Source organism: Paroedura picta, chromosome 8, assembly GCF_049243985.1.
Source record: "Paroedura picta isolate Pp20150507F chromosome 8, Ppicta_v3.0, whole genome shotgun sequence".
NCBI lineage: Eukaryota > Metazoa > Chordata > Lepidosauria > Squamata > Gekkonidae > Paroedura > Paroedura picta.
In genome coordinates this window covers 56,789,281-56,806,615 of record NC_135376.1, presented here as the reverse complement: position 1 = coordinate 56,806,615, position 17,335 = coordinate 56,789,281, and the positions used below count along the sequence as shown (strand labels likewise).

The 17,335-nt window shown below is 45.2% G+C and overlaps 1 protein-coding gene across 2 annotated transcripts in view; it reads right to left on the bottom strand.

The window, feature by feature from the left end:
* The window catches only part of GRK5 (G protein-coupled receptor kinase 5), a 208,272-nt gene that overhangs the window by 82,156 nt on the left and 108,781 nt on the right, over positions 1-17,335 (bottom strand). For both annotated transcript variants that reach the window (XM_077349914.1, XM_077349913.1), the window contains exon 4: positions 7,481-7,558. In XM_077349914.1, coding sequence (XP_077206029.1) covers positions 7,481-7,501 — 21 coding nt within the window. In that variant the 5' untranslated portion in view covers positions 7,502-7,558. The remainder of the gene's footprint in view (positions 1-7,480; positions 7,559-17,335) is intronic.

Here is a 17,335-nt window from a genome sequence, read left to right as displayed (position 1 = left end):
AAATGAGAGGAGGAAGAGAAGGAGGCACTTGGGCAGTGAGGCGATGATGGTGACAGCTTCGGTGGCAGAAGTTACTAAAAAACACTAGAGAGAACCTTAATGGAGGTTGAACTAATGCTGAGGTAGGAATCTGCCTCCCTCCCTGGGCAGGAAATGGAGAGGTGATGGCAGGAGCGAGGGCAGGACAAAGCTGCCCAGACTATCATGTGTTTTCCCCTCCATACATTCTTTTCATTGGTTGCTCACTGGTGGCTTGTGTATTTTAGGTTGGTAAATCCACTTTTCTGCATTCCTGAAATCGCGAGTAAAAAATAGTGAAATCTCAAGCTGGCTACTGGACAGTCTTGGGATGTCAGTAACATCATGTGGAGGGGCCTGAATATGCTGTCAACATTTGGAGGCTGTCCAGCTAGTGCGGAAAAGTGCGGAAAAGCCCGTAAAGTTATCAAGGCTAGCTACAGAATATGCAACCAGGTTTGGAAAGTGTGGTCCTTGGTGAAGCAAACATAGAACATTGGCAGGGGTGCTGGTCTATATATGTCTGATAAGAATGCAAGTGGGGAGTCATATTTTGAATTTTAAAAGTATGTAAATATTTTCCTATAAATGGGGAAAAAACAGGATGTGGTTAGACTAGAACCCTTCCTTGCAGAGGTACGGTAGTTTTATTAGCAAGGAGTATTTTCTCTATTCTATGGAGAAGCATTCAAAAATGGCTTCCTCACCTAAACTGTAAACTGGAATAGTCCATTGTATCACCTCAGAAGCCTACCAACTTGTTTGGTGATATGTTATAGCAGGTATTATATTTTAATGCTCAGTGATGTGTCAGAGATGGATTCTGTGCCTGCCAGCTCTATTCAAGTGATGTCTACCGACTTTTCTTGTCTCCAAGATACCAGTTAGTTCACTAGCATATTACCAAAATTTAAGAGAAAACCAGCTCAGAAAAGTAAGCCATTAGGGAAAAAAATATGTGTGTGGGAGAGGAGGTACGTGGTAAGGGGAAAAACAACTCATCAGTCCTCATTACCTTCTATTATTCCGCCTGCATCTCTCATTAGCTTACAGTTGCAACCGTAAATGGCACCTTGTTATGACAAAACTCAATAGGGCCTCAACTTTGGGACTCATAATGAAGGGCTAGTGGCAACTCAGAGCAGCGACATCACATCCCCCTGCATTTGACATTAACCAGACTAAATAAGTGAAAACAGGTTCCAAACAGCTCCCTGAGAGAAAACATAAACCAATGAAAAATTTATGGTAGGAAAACTGTTGACTAAACAAAACAAAAGGGGGGAAACTGCCTTTTCTCTTGCCAAACCATCATTTAAAATTTAAATGGGACATTAAAAAAAGTCACACATTGTTCCCAGGGTTTTGGTTGCAAATGAATCTTAAGCGCTTATCACGGGATCCTTGCAGAGACTTCAGGAAGCTGAAAGCTGAGGATAATTCATACAGCCAAAGCCCAGCATTTATTGTAAAAGGCTTCTGCAAGGGGGTTAAAAGTGAATTAACAAACAAGCAATACAGTCTTTATTCCCTGCAGCTCACTCACATCTGTTAGCTCTTGTGCCCTGCTAGGAATGCCATCTAGTGGAAACACCTTAACACATATGCTTCCAACACTAGTCTCAAAGATTGGAAACTGAGGTTTACAGATGCTGCCTTGCTCCCCAAACAGATGCTTGTGTTTGAGTCTACTCAAGAGTAATGAACCTTAATCCAGAATGAAGCCAACACAATGACTGCTGGCTACAAAGGGAAGAGTTTAGCCATACTGCTTCTCTATCCCCCCTCCTGCCACTGTAAGAATAACAAGAAACTGCTTCAGTCCTCAGGGAAAGGAACTGTCAGAAGCAATCCGTGGTTGCTGACGTAGAGTGCCATATCTTGGCTGAGAGGAATCAGTTCTCAATATGATCCTTCTTCAGAACAGAATATGATCCTGACACAAAGCAACTGTTCAAGAACAGAGAAATATTATTCTTTAAAGATGAGACTGAATCAACGAGATGGATTATTTATTTAAAATATCTCAAAACTACTTACCCACCCAGAGGTTCCTTGAGTCAGTTTAGTTTGGAAACACCCTAACTATAGCCATTTTAACACTGGAAGTAATATCAGCATGCAAATCAAAGAGATGCTTGCTTACAAGTCATTATTAAACAAATTTCAGTTTGAACCTTTTTTGTATCAGATGTTGGCCATTTGGTCTGAGGAGGAAATAGAGCAATTTGTTAGAAAATCTGGGCCAGCAAATGTGATTTTGTCTCATTCACTGAATACCCAGCACCCTTTTGAATTTTTCAGGAAGTATAATTAAAATTTGACTAGAAAAAAATGAAATACACTCAGTTGTCAACTATCTAGAACCCATATACTTGCTCTATTTCAGCAGAGACAGCTATTTTTAATTATTTATTTTAATTATTTATTAACCACCACTGCATTCTGGCTTGGGAGGTGTTTCTTGATGCTATATCTGCAGTTGCATCTCTTAAAGCATTAAAAGTTATGCTGGAGATTTGCTGAATTGCAGGGCTTATATCACTGGCTTCAAAGCCCAGCAACTGATATTATCTTAGAGATTTTTTGATCCAAGACAGCTAAACAAACCAATTTTACAATTTTGGAATTATCATTTAAAATGTAGGGCTAACATGGCACAAACTCACAACAAACTGAATAATTGGGATAATTTCAGCAAGCTATATTCTACTTATTACCAATTGTTGGAAACTACTTTTTGAAAAAGAGTCAAGTTCTTCTGGGAAACCCAAAGCTGTGGAATGAGTAATAGTACATTTGACTTCTAAGTAATGGTAAACTTCACGAAAAGGGGATCTATTACCACAACGCTTTGGTTCTTGGCTCAGCTACTGGCATTTTCTCCTGCTATTCCTAGTTTTTCTTTTTACATGGCTATGTTGGAGAGTATCCTCATTTCATCTTTTATGTGTATGTACACCAAATGCGGCCAGAAGATAGGAGGCCAGCTCAGGGACATTATCAACCTCTCCCTGGAGTCCGGGGAGTTCCCTGAGCAGCTGAAGGGGGCAGTGGTTCACCCTCTCCTGAAAAAATCTACGCTGGATCCGCGGGACCCTGCCAGCTATCGCCCAGTGTCGCACTTGGCGTTCCTGGGCAAGATGGTTGAAAGGGCCGCGGCAGACCAGCTCCTGGCATTCTTGGAAGAAACTTCGGCATTCGATCCATATCAGTCTGGCTTTCGACCTGGCCACGGGGTGGAGACGGTGCTGGTCGCCCTGTTGGATGACCTCCGTCGCCAGCTGGATAAGGGCGGGTCGGCAGTGCTGGTTCTTCTGGACGTGTCGGCAGCTTTTGACATCGTGGACCACAAGCTGTTGGTCCACCGCCTTGCCGGCACGGGGATACAGGGCACAGCGTTACACTGGATACGCTCCTTTCTCCAGGACCGGACCCAGAGGGTTGCAGTGGGAGATGAGTTCTCGCGTTTCTATAGACTCCCTTGTGGGGTCCCTCAGGGTGCGGTCCTCTCCCCCACATTATTCAACATCTTTATGCGCCCTCTGGCCCAGCTGGTACGGAGTTTTGGACTGGGTTGCCACCAGTACGCTGATGACACCCAGCTCTATCTCCTCATGGACGGCCGCCCGGACTCCCCCCCGGAACCATTCGCCAGATGTTTGGAAGCAGTGACAGAATGGTTCGAGCAGAGTCGCCTGAAACTCAACCCCTCCAAGACGGAGGTCCTGTGGCTGGGACGTAGGGGGCAGGACCAGGAAGCGCGCTTACCCACCCTGGCAGGGACGCAACTCACCATCACGTCCCAGGCCAGGAACTTGGGTGTGGCCATTGATGCCTCCCTGACTTTGGAGGCGCAGGTCAAAAAAGTAGCGGGCCAGGCGTTTTTCCACCTTCGCCAGGCCCGACTATTAGCGCCCTATCTGTCCCCCGAACACTTAGCCACAGTGATCCATGCAACGGTCACCTCCAGAATAGATTTCTGTAACTCGCTCTACGCGGGCCTTCCCTTGTCCTTGATCCGGAAACTTCAGCTAGTGCAAAACGCAGCTGCTAGGGTCCTTACTGGCACATCTTGGAGGGCCCACATCCAGCCAGTGCTGAGGCAGCTGCACTGGTTGCCAATTGCTGCCCGGATCCGGTTCAAGGTTCTGGTTCTAACCTTCAAGGCTTTACGCGAGTTGGGACCCACATACCTGAGGGACCACCTATCGCCCTATGCCCCTCGCAGGGCCTTGCGCTCTGCGGGTGAAAACCTGTTGGTCGTTCCCGGCCCTAGGGAAGCACGCCTGGCCTCGACCAGGGCCAGGGCCTTTTCGGTCCTGGCCCCGACCTGGTGGAATGAGCTCCCGGGAGAGCTGCGGGCCCTGCGGGATCTTTCAACATTCCGCAGGGCCTGCAAGACGGAGCTCTTCCGCCAGGTTTATGGTTGAGGCCGGGGCTGATAATAGATCTATGCCTCCCCCGGGGACTCGGGTTCTGGACCCGAAGCAAAACATCATCAGGACCTCCTCTCCACCTGCTAGTAGTGGGAGGGAGGGGGGGAGTTGAGCTGCCATTCTTGCCATGCCGGCAATATTGGCAATGTTATTATTGTTTTATGGGGTTTTAATGGGGAATTGCGATATTGTTACCCGCCACGAGTCGCAAGGGAGTGGCGGGCTATAAATCTAATAATAATAATAATAATAATAATAAATGTTTCTTTTCCTTCTCACGTACCTGTGATACCAACTGTGATGCAGATTAAAGATAATGGAAGACGAATTACATGGGTACATAAAGTTTCAGACAGAAATCACCAGCAAATCAACAGTCTGCCGATAACTGCCACGGACCTGATCAATATTCAGACTCAAGCACTTCTTCCCTGCTCCCTCTACCATCACATGACTTTCTGAAATTCGAGATGTGCTATGTCAACTAACTAGCCCTGTCCCTTGCGTCCACAAGATCACTAAGCAGTCTGCTTGGGGTGATTGTGTAAAAGACGTGTCCATATGCAAATTCGAAAACCAGTGCTGTTTTTGGAATGGTGCTGATCATAAGGCGAGAGTGCACATGTGAGCACATCCCTGTGCAGTTGCTCTACGCAGACTGCTTGACAACCGTGTGGAGGCAGGGGGCAGGGAGCACTTTTGCCTGCTTGCTGTCTGCTAGTGATGAATGCTCATGTGCTAAAGACATCTACTTAGGGCTACTGTTGGGGAAGAGGCATGCAAGACCACCAATGAACCAAGTTCACAAACAAACTCCATTTGAGAGACCTGGGAAACAGACCCTACACAAAATGGACTTTGTTGCAAGTAAGGTGATTATTTTGATAAAGGGGTGGGAATAAAAGGGTTATTATTGAAAATCCATTGTTGCTTATTTTGATGTATTTTATACTTTTAAAATTAGAAAAAAGGAGACTATATTCCATAATCATTACTCATTGAACTGTCTATTTTAGATTAAATTACATGTACAGAAGTCAATTTCCTTCAGCCTGATAGCTTTTGACGGGTATGATCAAAACTACACATTGGTTTTGGAAACTGTCATCTGGAACCATTGAAAGATCTGGGTAAAGAAATTCAAACTGAATCCAGATTAGAGACAGAAGCAATATAGGATCAGCCTATTGTGGTGAGGATTGTGCTCCCCTGGAGCAGGTCTTTATGTAACTTGACTTCAGTATAAGTCTGTTAACCAAATTTTTCTGAGCTCAATGGAAGGCATACTGCCTCTGTCTATGCAAAAGCTATTCATTAGCTCAGGTATTTTGCTGGGACTATAGTAAAACAAACAAGCAAGTCAAACTTTTCAGCCATTAATTCCCAGATAAGGAGACTCTTTTACCCAGAAATGTGCCTGATTTCCTTCCTTCTAATTTTTATGAAAATATTTCTATTTCAGAAAGCATTGTAGGACAGTAAAGTTCTTTTTCTGCTGTTACTTTTTACAATTTTTCTTGTTATTGTCTTTGTTTTTTATGCTTCCTGTGTGATGTATGCTAGTGCCTGATTTGGGTGTAATATTTTATCCTTTTAAATTGTGCAGTATTTTAAGTATGTATGTCGCTACTTATCATGGTTGATATATATATATAAATGGAATGATGAAGTATAAATACTCAAAATGGGTAAACAAACAAAATGTATCCTCTTGCACTCTATTAATACATGCACTTAAGACCTTTCCATCCATGGTCCATCTGCACAGCAGGAAGTAAAGCAACATGAGAATGGAATAACAGATCAAACACCCCCACAAAAAAACCAAATGGTACAGAATAATATTAGGAGACTCCAATATAGTTTGAACATATGGCTTCTGGGATGCTGTGACTGCGTGTATGCCCTGTCTGTAGACTACCTTCTCTCTCATCTTAAATCTTCTTAACTGGACTGCTTTTTGTCCTTACTACTTGATGCTAGAATTGCCAACTCTGGGCTGGGAAATACCTGGAGCCAGGAATGGGGGGATTTAGGGCAGGGAGGAAACCTCAATGGAGTAAGGTAAAGGTAAATGTAAAGGTATCCCCTGTGCAAGCACCGAGTCATGTCTGACCCTTGGGGTGACGCCCTCCAGCGTTTTCATGGCAGACTCAATACAGGGTGGTTTGCCAGTGCCTTCCCCAGTCATTACCGTTTACCCCCCAGCAAGCTGGGTACTCATTTTACCGACCTTGGAAGGATGGAAGGCTGAGTCAACCTTGAGCCGGCTGCTGGGATTGAACTCCCAGCCTCATGGGCAAAGCTTTCAGACGGCTGCCTTACCACTCCGCGCCACAAGAGGGTCTCTATGGAGTATAACCCTCCAAAGCAGCCATTTTCTCCAGGGTAACAGATCTCTGTTGCCTGGAGATTAGCTGTGAAACTGGGGGATCCCCAGGTCCCACCTGGGGACTGGCATCCCTACTTTGTGCTGCATTGCTAACTGCCTTGAATCTGAGGAGATAAGAAGGAATATAAATGTTCAATGACAGTTTAGAGGCTTTGTTTATTAATAGTAATTATGGCCCCTGAAGAAGAGCTTATTCCTCTGAATGCATCAGGATCTTCAAATCATTTCTGGTTGCACATCTCTGGATTTCCTTTGCTCTTCCTTTCAAGAGTGAGAGAACCACCAAGTGTACCACCACAGTAGAATTTTTTTTAACATAATGGATGACTTGTGTTTTAGAGCAAGGACAGGAAACTGGGGTGTCTGCAAACTATTACACAGCAAACATGGCCATCATTCTTGTTCCTGACATGCTAGCTTTCCATCTGCAGGATGCTTCAACATAGGGGAGCTGTGGAGTTCCTACCTGAAGTATTATAACCCCACAATGTCTGTACCACTTGATTTTGTTAAAGCCTAAAGATCTGTTTTGTTACTACATATAATTTATCAATAACCTGTTAGACAGATACCAAGATCCTGATCACAACATTCCTCCCACTATTATTTAACATGGGCAAATGTTCCTTACCTCTGGGATGAGGTATTTCATCACAATTTCTTTTCCTTTCTCTCCCAGTTTTTCATCTGGAGTAACTTCATATTCTGCCTGGAAAAGAAAATGAACAATGTGCTTTACATCTGATTGTAGCCTTCTATTGGAGATTCATTTCACATGATGCTTCATTTCTCAAAAAGCATACAGTGAATCTTTGGACAATCTTATCCCGGACCAGTATAATCTTGTAGCAAACAATCTAGGAATAAGTTCTTTCTATGTGCTCTCTGTTTTATAGCTGAGTACATATACATGCTGAATCAGATCCTTGAGCCATCTACTCAGATTGGCAGTGGCTCTCCTGGGTCTCAGGTAGAGGTCTTTCACATCACTTACTACCTGATCCTTTTAACATTGATTACTATCTGATCCTTTGCCGCTTCACCAACAGAAATCCCTTCCTCCAGAACTCTTATTAGACACAGTACAGAAAGAGACATGGAGATCCCCAAATCCTCAATAAAGCTGAGGTGGTAGTATCTTCATTTGTGCCAGCTCATATGTGGGCACATTAGCAGTTGTTTGTGAGGAAAGAGACTGAGGCCACAAAAGTGCAGGGCAGACTACTTGGGAAACTGCTATGTGGATGTTTCATTGTCATTATGAATGCTTTTGCATAGGCATTGTGTGGCGAGTAGGGGTGGAGCCTAGGAAGGGATCTCAGGAGAGTACAGTGTCACAGAGTCCATCCTTCAAAGCAACCAATTTCTTCAAGGGAACATAGACTTGTACTCTGGAGATCAATTGTGAAAGTGGGAGATCTCCAGGTTCTTCCTTGCGGTTGGCCACTCTAGTTGGGTGGAGTCTGGTGATGTTCTCCTGAAGGAGGTGAAGATGCTGCAGAGACTTTGGCCATGCTGGGATGGGGAAAGGCATGGACTCTTCTACCTCCATACTAAGCCTTAGGTATAGAGGAGAGGAGGATTCAAGCAACATGGTTCCTCCATCTCCTGTTCAACTGTTCATTGCCCTCTCTAGTCTCTATGGAACCTCCTGCCAGAGAGAAGAATAGAGAAACAAGGTGTCCAAAATGGGTCCTCCTTGACCTGGTGTTTCATGGCCTTATATAGCCCAGGCTGATCTTCCTGGGCTCCTCTTTCTGTTCCTTTCTTAAAAGGCCTCCTAGCTTTGTGAACCTCCTCCCTTGGGCTTGGAATTGTTGGTGTTAGGAACCCCTATGTGGCCTGAAGGCCTGCTGCCTCTGTGAAGAGTGGGGCCCAAGGGGTGGTGGGGAATGGCTCTGGCAGGGAATGGCTCTGCCAGACAGCTAAATGGCCTAGCCTACATTGTAGGCTTGGGCCTTATTCCCAGTGTCTCCATAGCTGGCTAAGAGCCTAGTCAGACAGCTGGCCGCACAACACACTGGCATTGAAATCTACACATAGAACTGCTGCTGTGTGGAAGCAACCTACAAAATAAACTTTAGGGCAATCCTACTTCAGATGAGAAATTCACAGAATGTTAAAATGCATGACTGTAGCCTTTCCTCTGCCAAAAGTCTTTGGGGATGAACCAGCAATATACAAGCAAAAATGAATACAGAGGATTCTGCAGAGCTCTTTCATCCAATTTCCTGGCCATTTAGATGATATCTGACTACAGGCAGTTTTGCCTCTTGAAAGCTTGAGCAGTCAAGAATGTTTATGGCATCTTAACAAGCATTGTTCCCTCCTCCCACACCCCCTTTTCTGAACCCATTCCGAGGAATAAAGCCACACAGATAAAACAGCTATTTTAAAAGGTTAGAAAACTTGGGAGTCTTATCTCAGCAGTCACAATTTATGATCATTGTAAAAAAGAGGATGGCAGGCTACAGCAAGATTAAAGGACTATTGATATTACAAAACATATTTAATATGAAGTAAAAATATTTGCATTTAACTTCCCAAGCAGTGAACAGCCACACAAGCACTCAGAGAACACTGATCATATCTCACAGCAAATTAATTCAGAATGCAGTTTCCAACATTAATTCTTAACCTAATCAATTTCACCTAGCTTTTTTCTCTTCACTATTTAACACTACACTCATCACTGTAAAAATATGATAATCTTATCCAGGACTTGAATGTAGGTCACTGAACATTTTTTCACATTAACTATGTTTAAGTCCCCAGTGGCAAGACCTGTCTACATAGGATTCTATAAAACTTAAGCTGGGCTAAACAGCCACGTTTTCAACTGGTTCGCCAGTGTTGGCTCTTTTCCAAGGTGAAAAGGAGGAAAATAGGGTTTATCCGACTTAAGGTTTTCAGCTATTTCTGAAAATCAGGAGACACTCTGGAAACACCACATGGGTTAAAACGGGTTGCTGCTAGAATGCAAAGTAGGTACCTCTTCTGCTTGTAGGGAAATACAGTGTAGTAGAATGGTTAGAGTTTCAGTCTAGGATCTTGAAGTCTCAGGGTTGAATTCCTACTCTGCCACAGAAGTTTACTGAGTGATTCTGGACCAGTCAAACACTTTCAGTCTAACCTACCTCACAGGGTTGTTGTGTGGATAAAATAGAGTAGAGAAGAACTGTGTCAACTGCTTTGGAAACTCATTGTGGAGAAAGGTGGAATATATAGTATATAAATGAATAAATAAATAACAAATACAGCTGGAGACGGGTTGGTGGGTATGGGAAAGAAGGAAGCAGCAGATCTGAGTTTAAGGGGACTCCTAAACTACAGACCTGTTCTTGGGGAATGCAGCCTATGATTGCTTGGTTATCCCTGGCAATAATCAGGAGCATAGAGGCTGAGGACACAGTTGTGTATGCTATAACAGTGGTCTCCAACCCCCGGTCTGGGGACTGGTACTGGTCCGTAGATCAGTCAGTACTGGGCTGTGGTTCCTCCTCATCCTCCTCCCAGGCTGCTGCCTCGGGGGTTGCCCTGCTACTCTGCCGCCGGCTCACCTTGGTGCTCTCCAGCGGCCGCCATGGCTGCGGCTCCCCCTTGGTGTGGCATTGAACAGCTGCTACTGGCAGCGCCCCCCAGCGGGCGGCGGGAAGTCAGGGGCGCCGGCAGGAATGCAAGTGGAGCAGGGGCTCAGGTGGCAGCGTCCCTTGGCAAAAGACTACCCCCCCCCGGGCCTGAGTAAAATTGTCAAGCGTTGACCAGTCCCCAGTGATAAAAAGGTTGGGGACCACTGTGCTATAACATCAGTTCCAGGGGAAATCCAGAAGTCAGATAGGTCAGAAATCACCAGAAACTCCTTATTTCCAGCAATTCTAAGAGCTACTTGACACATTTTTTGAGTGAGGTAACAGAAGTGAGGACACAGCATACACAATCTTAACCTTTGCTTTCCCCACCACCACCACCTTTTAATGTGGCAGCAGGAGGGTGGCAACCCTAGACCTACCCATTCCAGTTCCAGGTCAGACCTTCAGCTCTCCAGTAGCACTTTTGTCTTGTTGGGATAATATGTATACCAGTTTTCTATTTTACAATTAGGTCCTTCACATGTTTAAGCTTAAATGAGGGGGTCCTCTTCTTAGCACAGACAAGACACTGAAGGAAGATCAAGAACGCATTCGAAATAAGGGAGTAGACTTTGTCAAATGTTGTGGGACTTGTTTCAGAAGAACATGTTTAGGACCAGACTGTAAGTCAAGCTCAAAGCTTTAAAATCACAGTGAAGCTTGATATCCAGATTAGGGGTAAACAACAGAAGCAGGGCAATCTTCACTATCTCTGCTAAGCCCAAGGGAGGAAAACATGAGCCTGAGGAATTCCTGGCTCATTCTGAGCTTTATCCAAGCACAGCCACCCTGGGTCAAATGTCCTGCACCAAATGAGCAGCATGATTCTAGGCAGTTACTTCTGTCAGTGCCTGTTGTTTTCCAGTGGGTTTAGACTGGAGCAACTCCTCTGGCAGAGATGACTAAATGCATATTCTCTTGCCCCAACCCAGTCTTGTGTAGCCTTGCTGCCATGACAGACCACCAGAATCAAATTCTGATATGAAACCAACGGGAAAGGTGTATGGGAATTTTCCTTGCTAAATAACTCTGAAATAGCATCAAAAATTCACTGGCCTCCCAACCCAAATTTTGTATATTTATTGTATGTTTTAATCTGAGTCTCTGGGGAAGGGTAGAATACAAATATAAAAATAAATAAATAAATAAAACCCTGAACTGTAAAGCTGATTAAAATTTTAAAATACACTGCACTTTTTGCTGCAATTAACAGCATAAAGTAACTATTTATCAAACAGTATCTAAATCAAAAACCATTTCAGGCTGACAAGAGAGACACTGCTAAACATTCAGGAGATGGGTGGAGCTGATCAAGTTCAGAGAGGTGGGTTCTTGGAGGCTTCCAGAACTGCAGTTTTTATATCAGTTATAAAGTCCAAATGTCAAAGACCTGTTTCCTGTTCTGACCACAGGATCAAGGCGGGTGCACATTTCTGCACCCCTATTCATGTTTAGGAAGACGCAAAACCAGCAGAGTTTCTGTTCTCAAACATGATCAGAACCACAAGACGTGAAGTCTGTAAACCATGCAATTTTAATTGCACTGTCACCAGGCAACACCATACACCCACAGTACAGCACATGTATCATAAGGCACTCTGGACTACAGCTGTACCACAACCAGAAAGCAGACATCTATGGCATACTGTTAATAAATAAAGCATGTGAAAAGATTTAAAAACATTTTAATAGGAATAAATCAGTTACTTCAGTCAATCCCAGCAGATGATTCTTAACCATCGTTAGCTACGGCAGCAGATCCTGGACTCATAAAATAAACAGACATCTGACTAAACCCAGACACTCCAGACAAAGCCTACAGATCCAAGCTCCAAATTCTGACTGACCTGGGCTGATTCCGCACTTACTTTATTTTTTCTGTTATCTATCCTGCTGAATTCAGATCGATTTGAACTTCCTCCTTCCTCCCCCCCCCCCTTCAAATTGAAACAGAAAGCGTTCTGCACTTGATTGGGAAAGCTCCAAGACGTGAGGGGAGCCAAATACAGCTGGAGGCTCTTTCTTTCTTAGGGGTGGGGCAGAGAGTATTGGAGACAGCAGCCTCAGAGAGAACAAGAAGGGGGAAATAAATCCAAGAGGCAAATCTCTGCTGAGAGAAGTGAGGGCTTCTGGAGATCCCAAAATGAGGGCAGAAATAAGGGGCTTTTTGCGCACCTTCAAAATAGCACAATGGTTGCCAATTGAAAACGCTACTGATTTGCTGTTTTGCACAACGTCGTCGACAATCTGCCACACACCTGAAACCAATCTGCAAAAAGAACTTCCTTGTAGCGCTTTCAGGGAAATCCCCAAAAGTGGATTCACCCTCCGGAAAGCGATACACTCCTGCAACCAATCTGCAACACTAGCGAAAAAGACCTGTGCGTTAACATTGTTGCGGTTTCTACAAAGTCCCTCCCCCTGGCTCTCTTCTCTGATCTTCCGGCGAAGCGATCGCCATTTTTTTTTCTCTGAGCGAGCGGGGATAAACGCACCAGCGAGCCTCTTTCTGTTTAGAGGCTTCCCTGGCTTCAGTCCCTCCCCTTTAGTCACTAAGCACAAACCACAGAAAAGCCCGTTTGCTGATGTATTTTCCCATTAATTTTTACACATTCATTCAGCCAAAAATTGGGCCCGTGAGGGGGGGGGGGAATTTTTTTTTCACTCGGAGGAATCGTGGCAACGATCAAACGATCAAACGACAGCTCAAACACATTAGGCAGCTGGATGGGTCTCTCCGTTGCAACGAATCTACACAGATTCGTTGCAATGGGTCTGTTTTTTTTTTTTTAAACCTTTCTTAAAGGGAAAGGGGCTGTTTGGGAGCATGCTAACGGCTGCCCATTGGCTGCTTGATGGCCAGGGACGGGACGAGCTTGGCAATAGCGCTTCCTTTCTAGCGATTTCTGCCGAGACCGGAAGCCTGTGGGAAACGCTACAAAACGCAACTGGATTCCACTACAAAGGCAGGTATGCATAACGACGAATTCCACTATTTTAAATGGCGATTTTTCATTCAGTGACCAATTTGCTACAAAGATCCCGGTGCGTAAAGCCCCTAAGTCTTGGGAGGGAAGTCTTGCAACCAGAAACCAGGAAGTATTTGAACTGATGCCCTGGCCAATCAGGGAAGACTGCATTGCTACATCAGTGTTGCAGGAACGGGTAGGAAGTTAATCCGCAAAACACAGAAAATCTACACTTACACTGGGGGCTTTAAAAGCCGGTTCTTCAAATATAGTGTCTTATATTTGCTCCTGGAGGTTGCAGAAGGAAAATTTAAAGTGCCCCAAATCAAAATGGAAATCAAATACTGTACAGATGGGAGGGGGTTATTCAGGCAGGGAGAGGATAAAAAGCAAAGTGTAAATTCGACCCTGGTTTCTTACCTGGTTTCACAACGATATAGGGACAACGCTAACAAGTGCCATTGCTTCAGCAGTCGGGCAACCGAACAATGAAACAGTGGTTAGCCTGCTCAGTCCGTACAAACTGTGAACAGGCAGGGAGAACTGAAGGGGATATGGCTAGGCTGACTCAATCAATCTCTTCCCATGCTCTCCAGGTGGGGTGCCCGGGTGGGGTGCTGAGGCAGTGCCTCTGCCCTGGACAGATTCCAGGTTCTAGTAAAACAAGGGAGAACATATACTCCCCCCCCCCCACAATGATGGGCAGCAAAGAAAAAGCCAGCCCTGCCCTACCAGGCAACAGCACTGCAGGTGATGACAGCAGAAGCCACATTTGTCACCCCCACCCCCTATGTTTCTCCCCTATTCTCACACACAGTTTGGTGTCTCAAATGGTTACTTGAACAAACAGTATGGGAAGGCAGCTGTCTAGCTATCCTTGCTCCTGCTGTGAATACTAACTGGTAAGTTCAACTGTGTCAAGACACAACTAATGGAAGTAATAGAGGTACGGCAGAGACTACAAGAGCAAATCCATGCACAGAAATTAGACCACCCTTTCTTCAGCCACATTGTGTCCATATATCCATGTAGATATGAACAGAATTTTAGAAAAAAGCATTCAGTCTCCAGTAGATTTCCCTTCCTTTCAGGCTACATCATGGTCATTTCTGCAGTTATAGGGGATGGGAGAACTGTATTTTAATTTGCCAGGTAATAGCATCTTTTAAACTCTTAAGGGAACAATAGCATTTTCCTGCAGATTAGGGTGACCAACTCTGGGATGGAGAATGCCTGGAGGTTTGGGGGAGGAAGCGGGGGAGAGCAGGCTTTGGGGAGGGATCTTAACAGGGTATAATGCCATAGAGTCCACTCTCCAAAGCAAAACCATTTTCTTCAGGGAAATGGATCTCTGTTGTTTAGAGCAGCAAGGCTGGGGACTGGCCTGTGGGGGGTGGGGCGAGAGCGAGCCTGGGCACTGCACATGCGTGGTAGCTCTGCGCATGCACGTTTGCACCCAGTGGCGCATGCAGTTTGCACCCAGCTGCACCTCCCTCTCTCCCCCCCGGAGCGTGGCGCTCTGGCACCAAAGTGGCCGATTCGCTCAAGGCCTGGCAAGCTTCTCGCTGCGGGGGGGGGGGGGGGAGAGGGAGGCTCAGTCGCCGGTGGCCTAGTGCTGAGGCTTTCGTGGCCTGGTACCAGGCTGCAGCCCAGGGGTTGATGACCCCGGTCTACAGATCAGTTATAATTCTGGTAGGATCTGAGGTTGGCACCCCTCTACAGGACAGAAAACAGTGGCAGACAAAACCTAGGTGAGAACTTCAGGGACACTCACATAGTCTTACTCCCTCACTGATAATTCACCTGCTTTTATGCAAGATGAGAGCTCTGACTGCTGGTGAGCAAGGGAGGAGAGATAGGGTATTAACTCCATAGAACAGCCATCTTTTAATGTATTGGGGATTTTGTGGATTGTGTAGTTTTATTCTTCTTCTATTGTATTCTTTTATTATAAACCGCCACGAGTCTCTGAGAGAGGTGATATATAAGTCAAAATAAAAATAAATAAAAATAAATAAATAAGTCAGCATAGGAAAATTAGATTTTCTATGAAGAGCTCTCTCCTGCAATCATTTCAAATCACATCAGTACTGACAGCAAGTCAAGAACAAGGTTTTTCTGTATGTAACATAAATCAATACTGACCTTTAAGAAGGAACAGTTAGAGGGATTCTCCTGAATTGGGTCTGAAAGTGTTTTAAAAGAAAAGATGAACTCAGCTCTCTGCCTGTCTTTAAGATGCTGGTCATGGATTCTGCTCAGGTCTTCTGCAGCAGAAACCTACCTTCCCACTTTTAGTTCTTATCCATTAGCTTCTATATTGGTTTTGCCGAAATTTCGTAAGAATAAATCATCACTTGTTTCTATATAATCATCATTGAAATCAGAATAAGACCTTACATATGTCTTGGTCATATCCAGACTAGGTGAGGCCCTCTCACAGGTTGTCTGTTGTGGGGAGAGGAAAGGGAAGGCAACTGTAAGCCACTTTGAGACTCCTTTCGGTAGAGAAAAGTGGCATTTAAGAACCAACTCTTCTTCTTCTAGATCGGGGGTGGTCAACCTCCAGGTTGCGGCCTGAAAGCCTCAGCACTGGGCCACTGGAGGCTGCGCCTGCCTCTTCCCCCCTCCCCACAGCAAGAAGCTCGTGGACCATGAACGAAGCGGCCGCGCATGTGCGTTTGCGTGGAGAAGCCATGCATGTGGGTTTGTGCCCTGCCAGCAAGCCAAACATGCATGCATGGCGACGACGCCATGCATGCACAGCGCCCAGGCCACCCTCTCCCTCTCCCTTGTAGTCTTGGAACAGTAATCTGCCTTGAATGTTGGGGTAAGGAAGGCTCTGCAAACCAGAGTCGCTGATGCCATGTTGTCATTTCCAGGTATGCAACATCTCAGCACCACAGAGCACTATAATGCCACTTCTGACTGTATAGCAGGAAGTGAAAACATGGCCTTGCACATCATCCCTCCAATTTTAGTTCTCCATTGAGCAGAAATCATGAAGTCATGGAATCAAAAGGTTCTGTTTTGATTAAGGGCATATCCTGGGAGTGAAAATTAGCTGCTGAGGGCCTGCTTTTCCCTTCTCAAATTCTGAGGGCCAAACTTCAATGTGGCACTTCCCACCCCTACAGTTTAAACTGGCTTTTCTTTATCAGCTTCTCTTTCTCAAATTCTTTGTTCTTAACTGCCCATTTGTCATTTTTTCCAACATCAGTGAGCTAGAAAAAAATTAAGGCTCAGTTTGGATGTACGCTATTTGAAAGTGGCCCTGGGAACCCTTTCATATGATCCTTTCTCTACTATGGAGGTGCTTGCACATTTCTTTTTGCAGGGCTCAAGGTATTCTGCTATCCCAAGTTGTATGGGTTATTGCTGTGCAGGTGAATACTCTCGCCACAAAAACACAACCACACTTTTCTTGGCATTAAACAGGCCACAACTTTAATGAACCATTGAGTGTTGAACCAGCATGGGGATAACGCAACCAGCCATCTTGTGGCCCTCCGACCACAAGGAAGCCAAACTTAAATCAACAGGTATGCACAGGATCATCCGGCCCACACTAGGCCCCCTATGCCCCCAATGACCTGTTGGTTACGATAGGGAGGTGACCAACTTTGGGAATCCATTGAGGCGTGAACCTTTGCCGGGTCCCTAGCCACCCGGAAATGTGGATCTAACCTCAAGGGCATATTCTCCATGAGATGACCGCCCGAGTCCGTTTACCCACAGCCTCTTATGGAGGCCCCCTTTCCTATAGCATGCTAGCACACAGGCTGGGATTGCTCGCAAATGGTTCCTCCCCATGCCCCAAAAACCGCAAGTTGTGACGATAAATTCAAGTAACTTCCAAACAGTTTTTTTGAACATTACAGCAGCCTT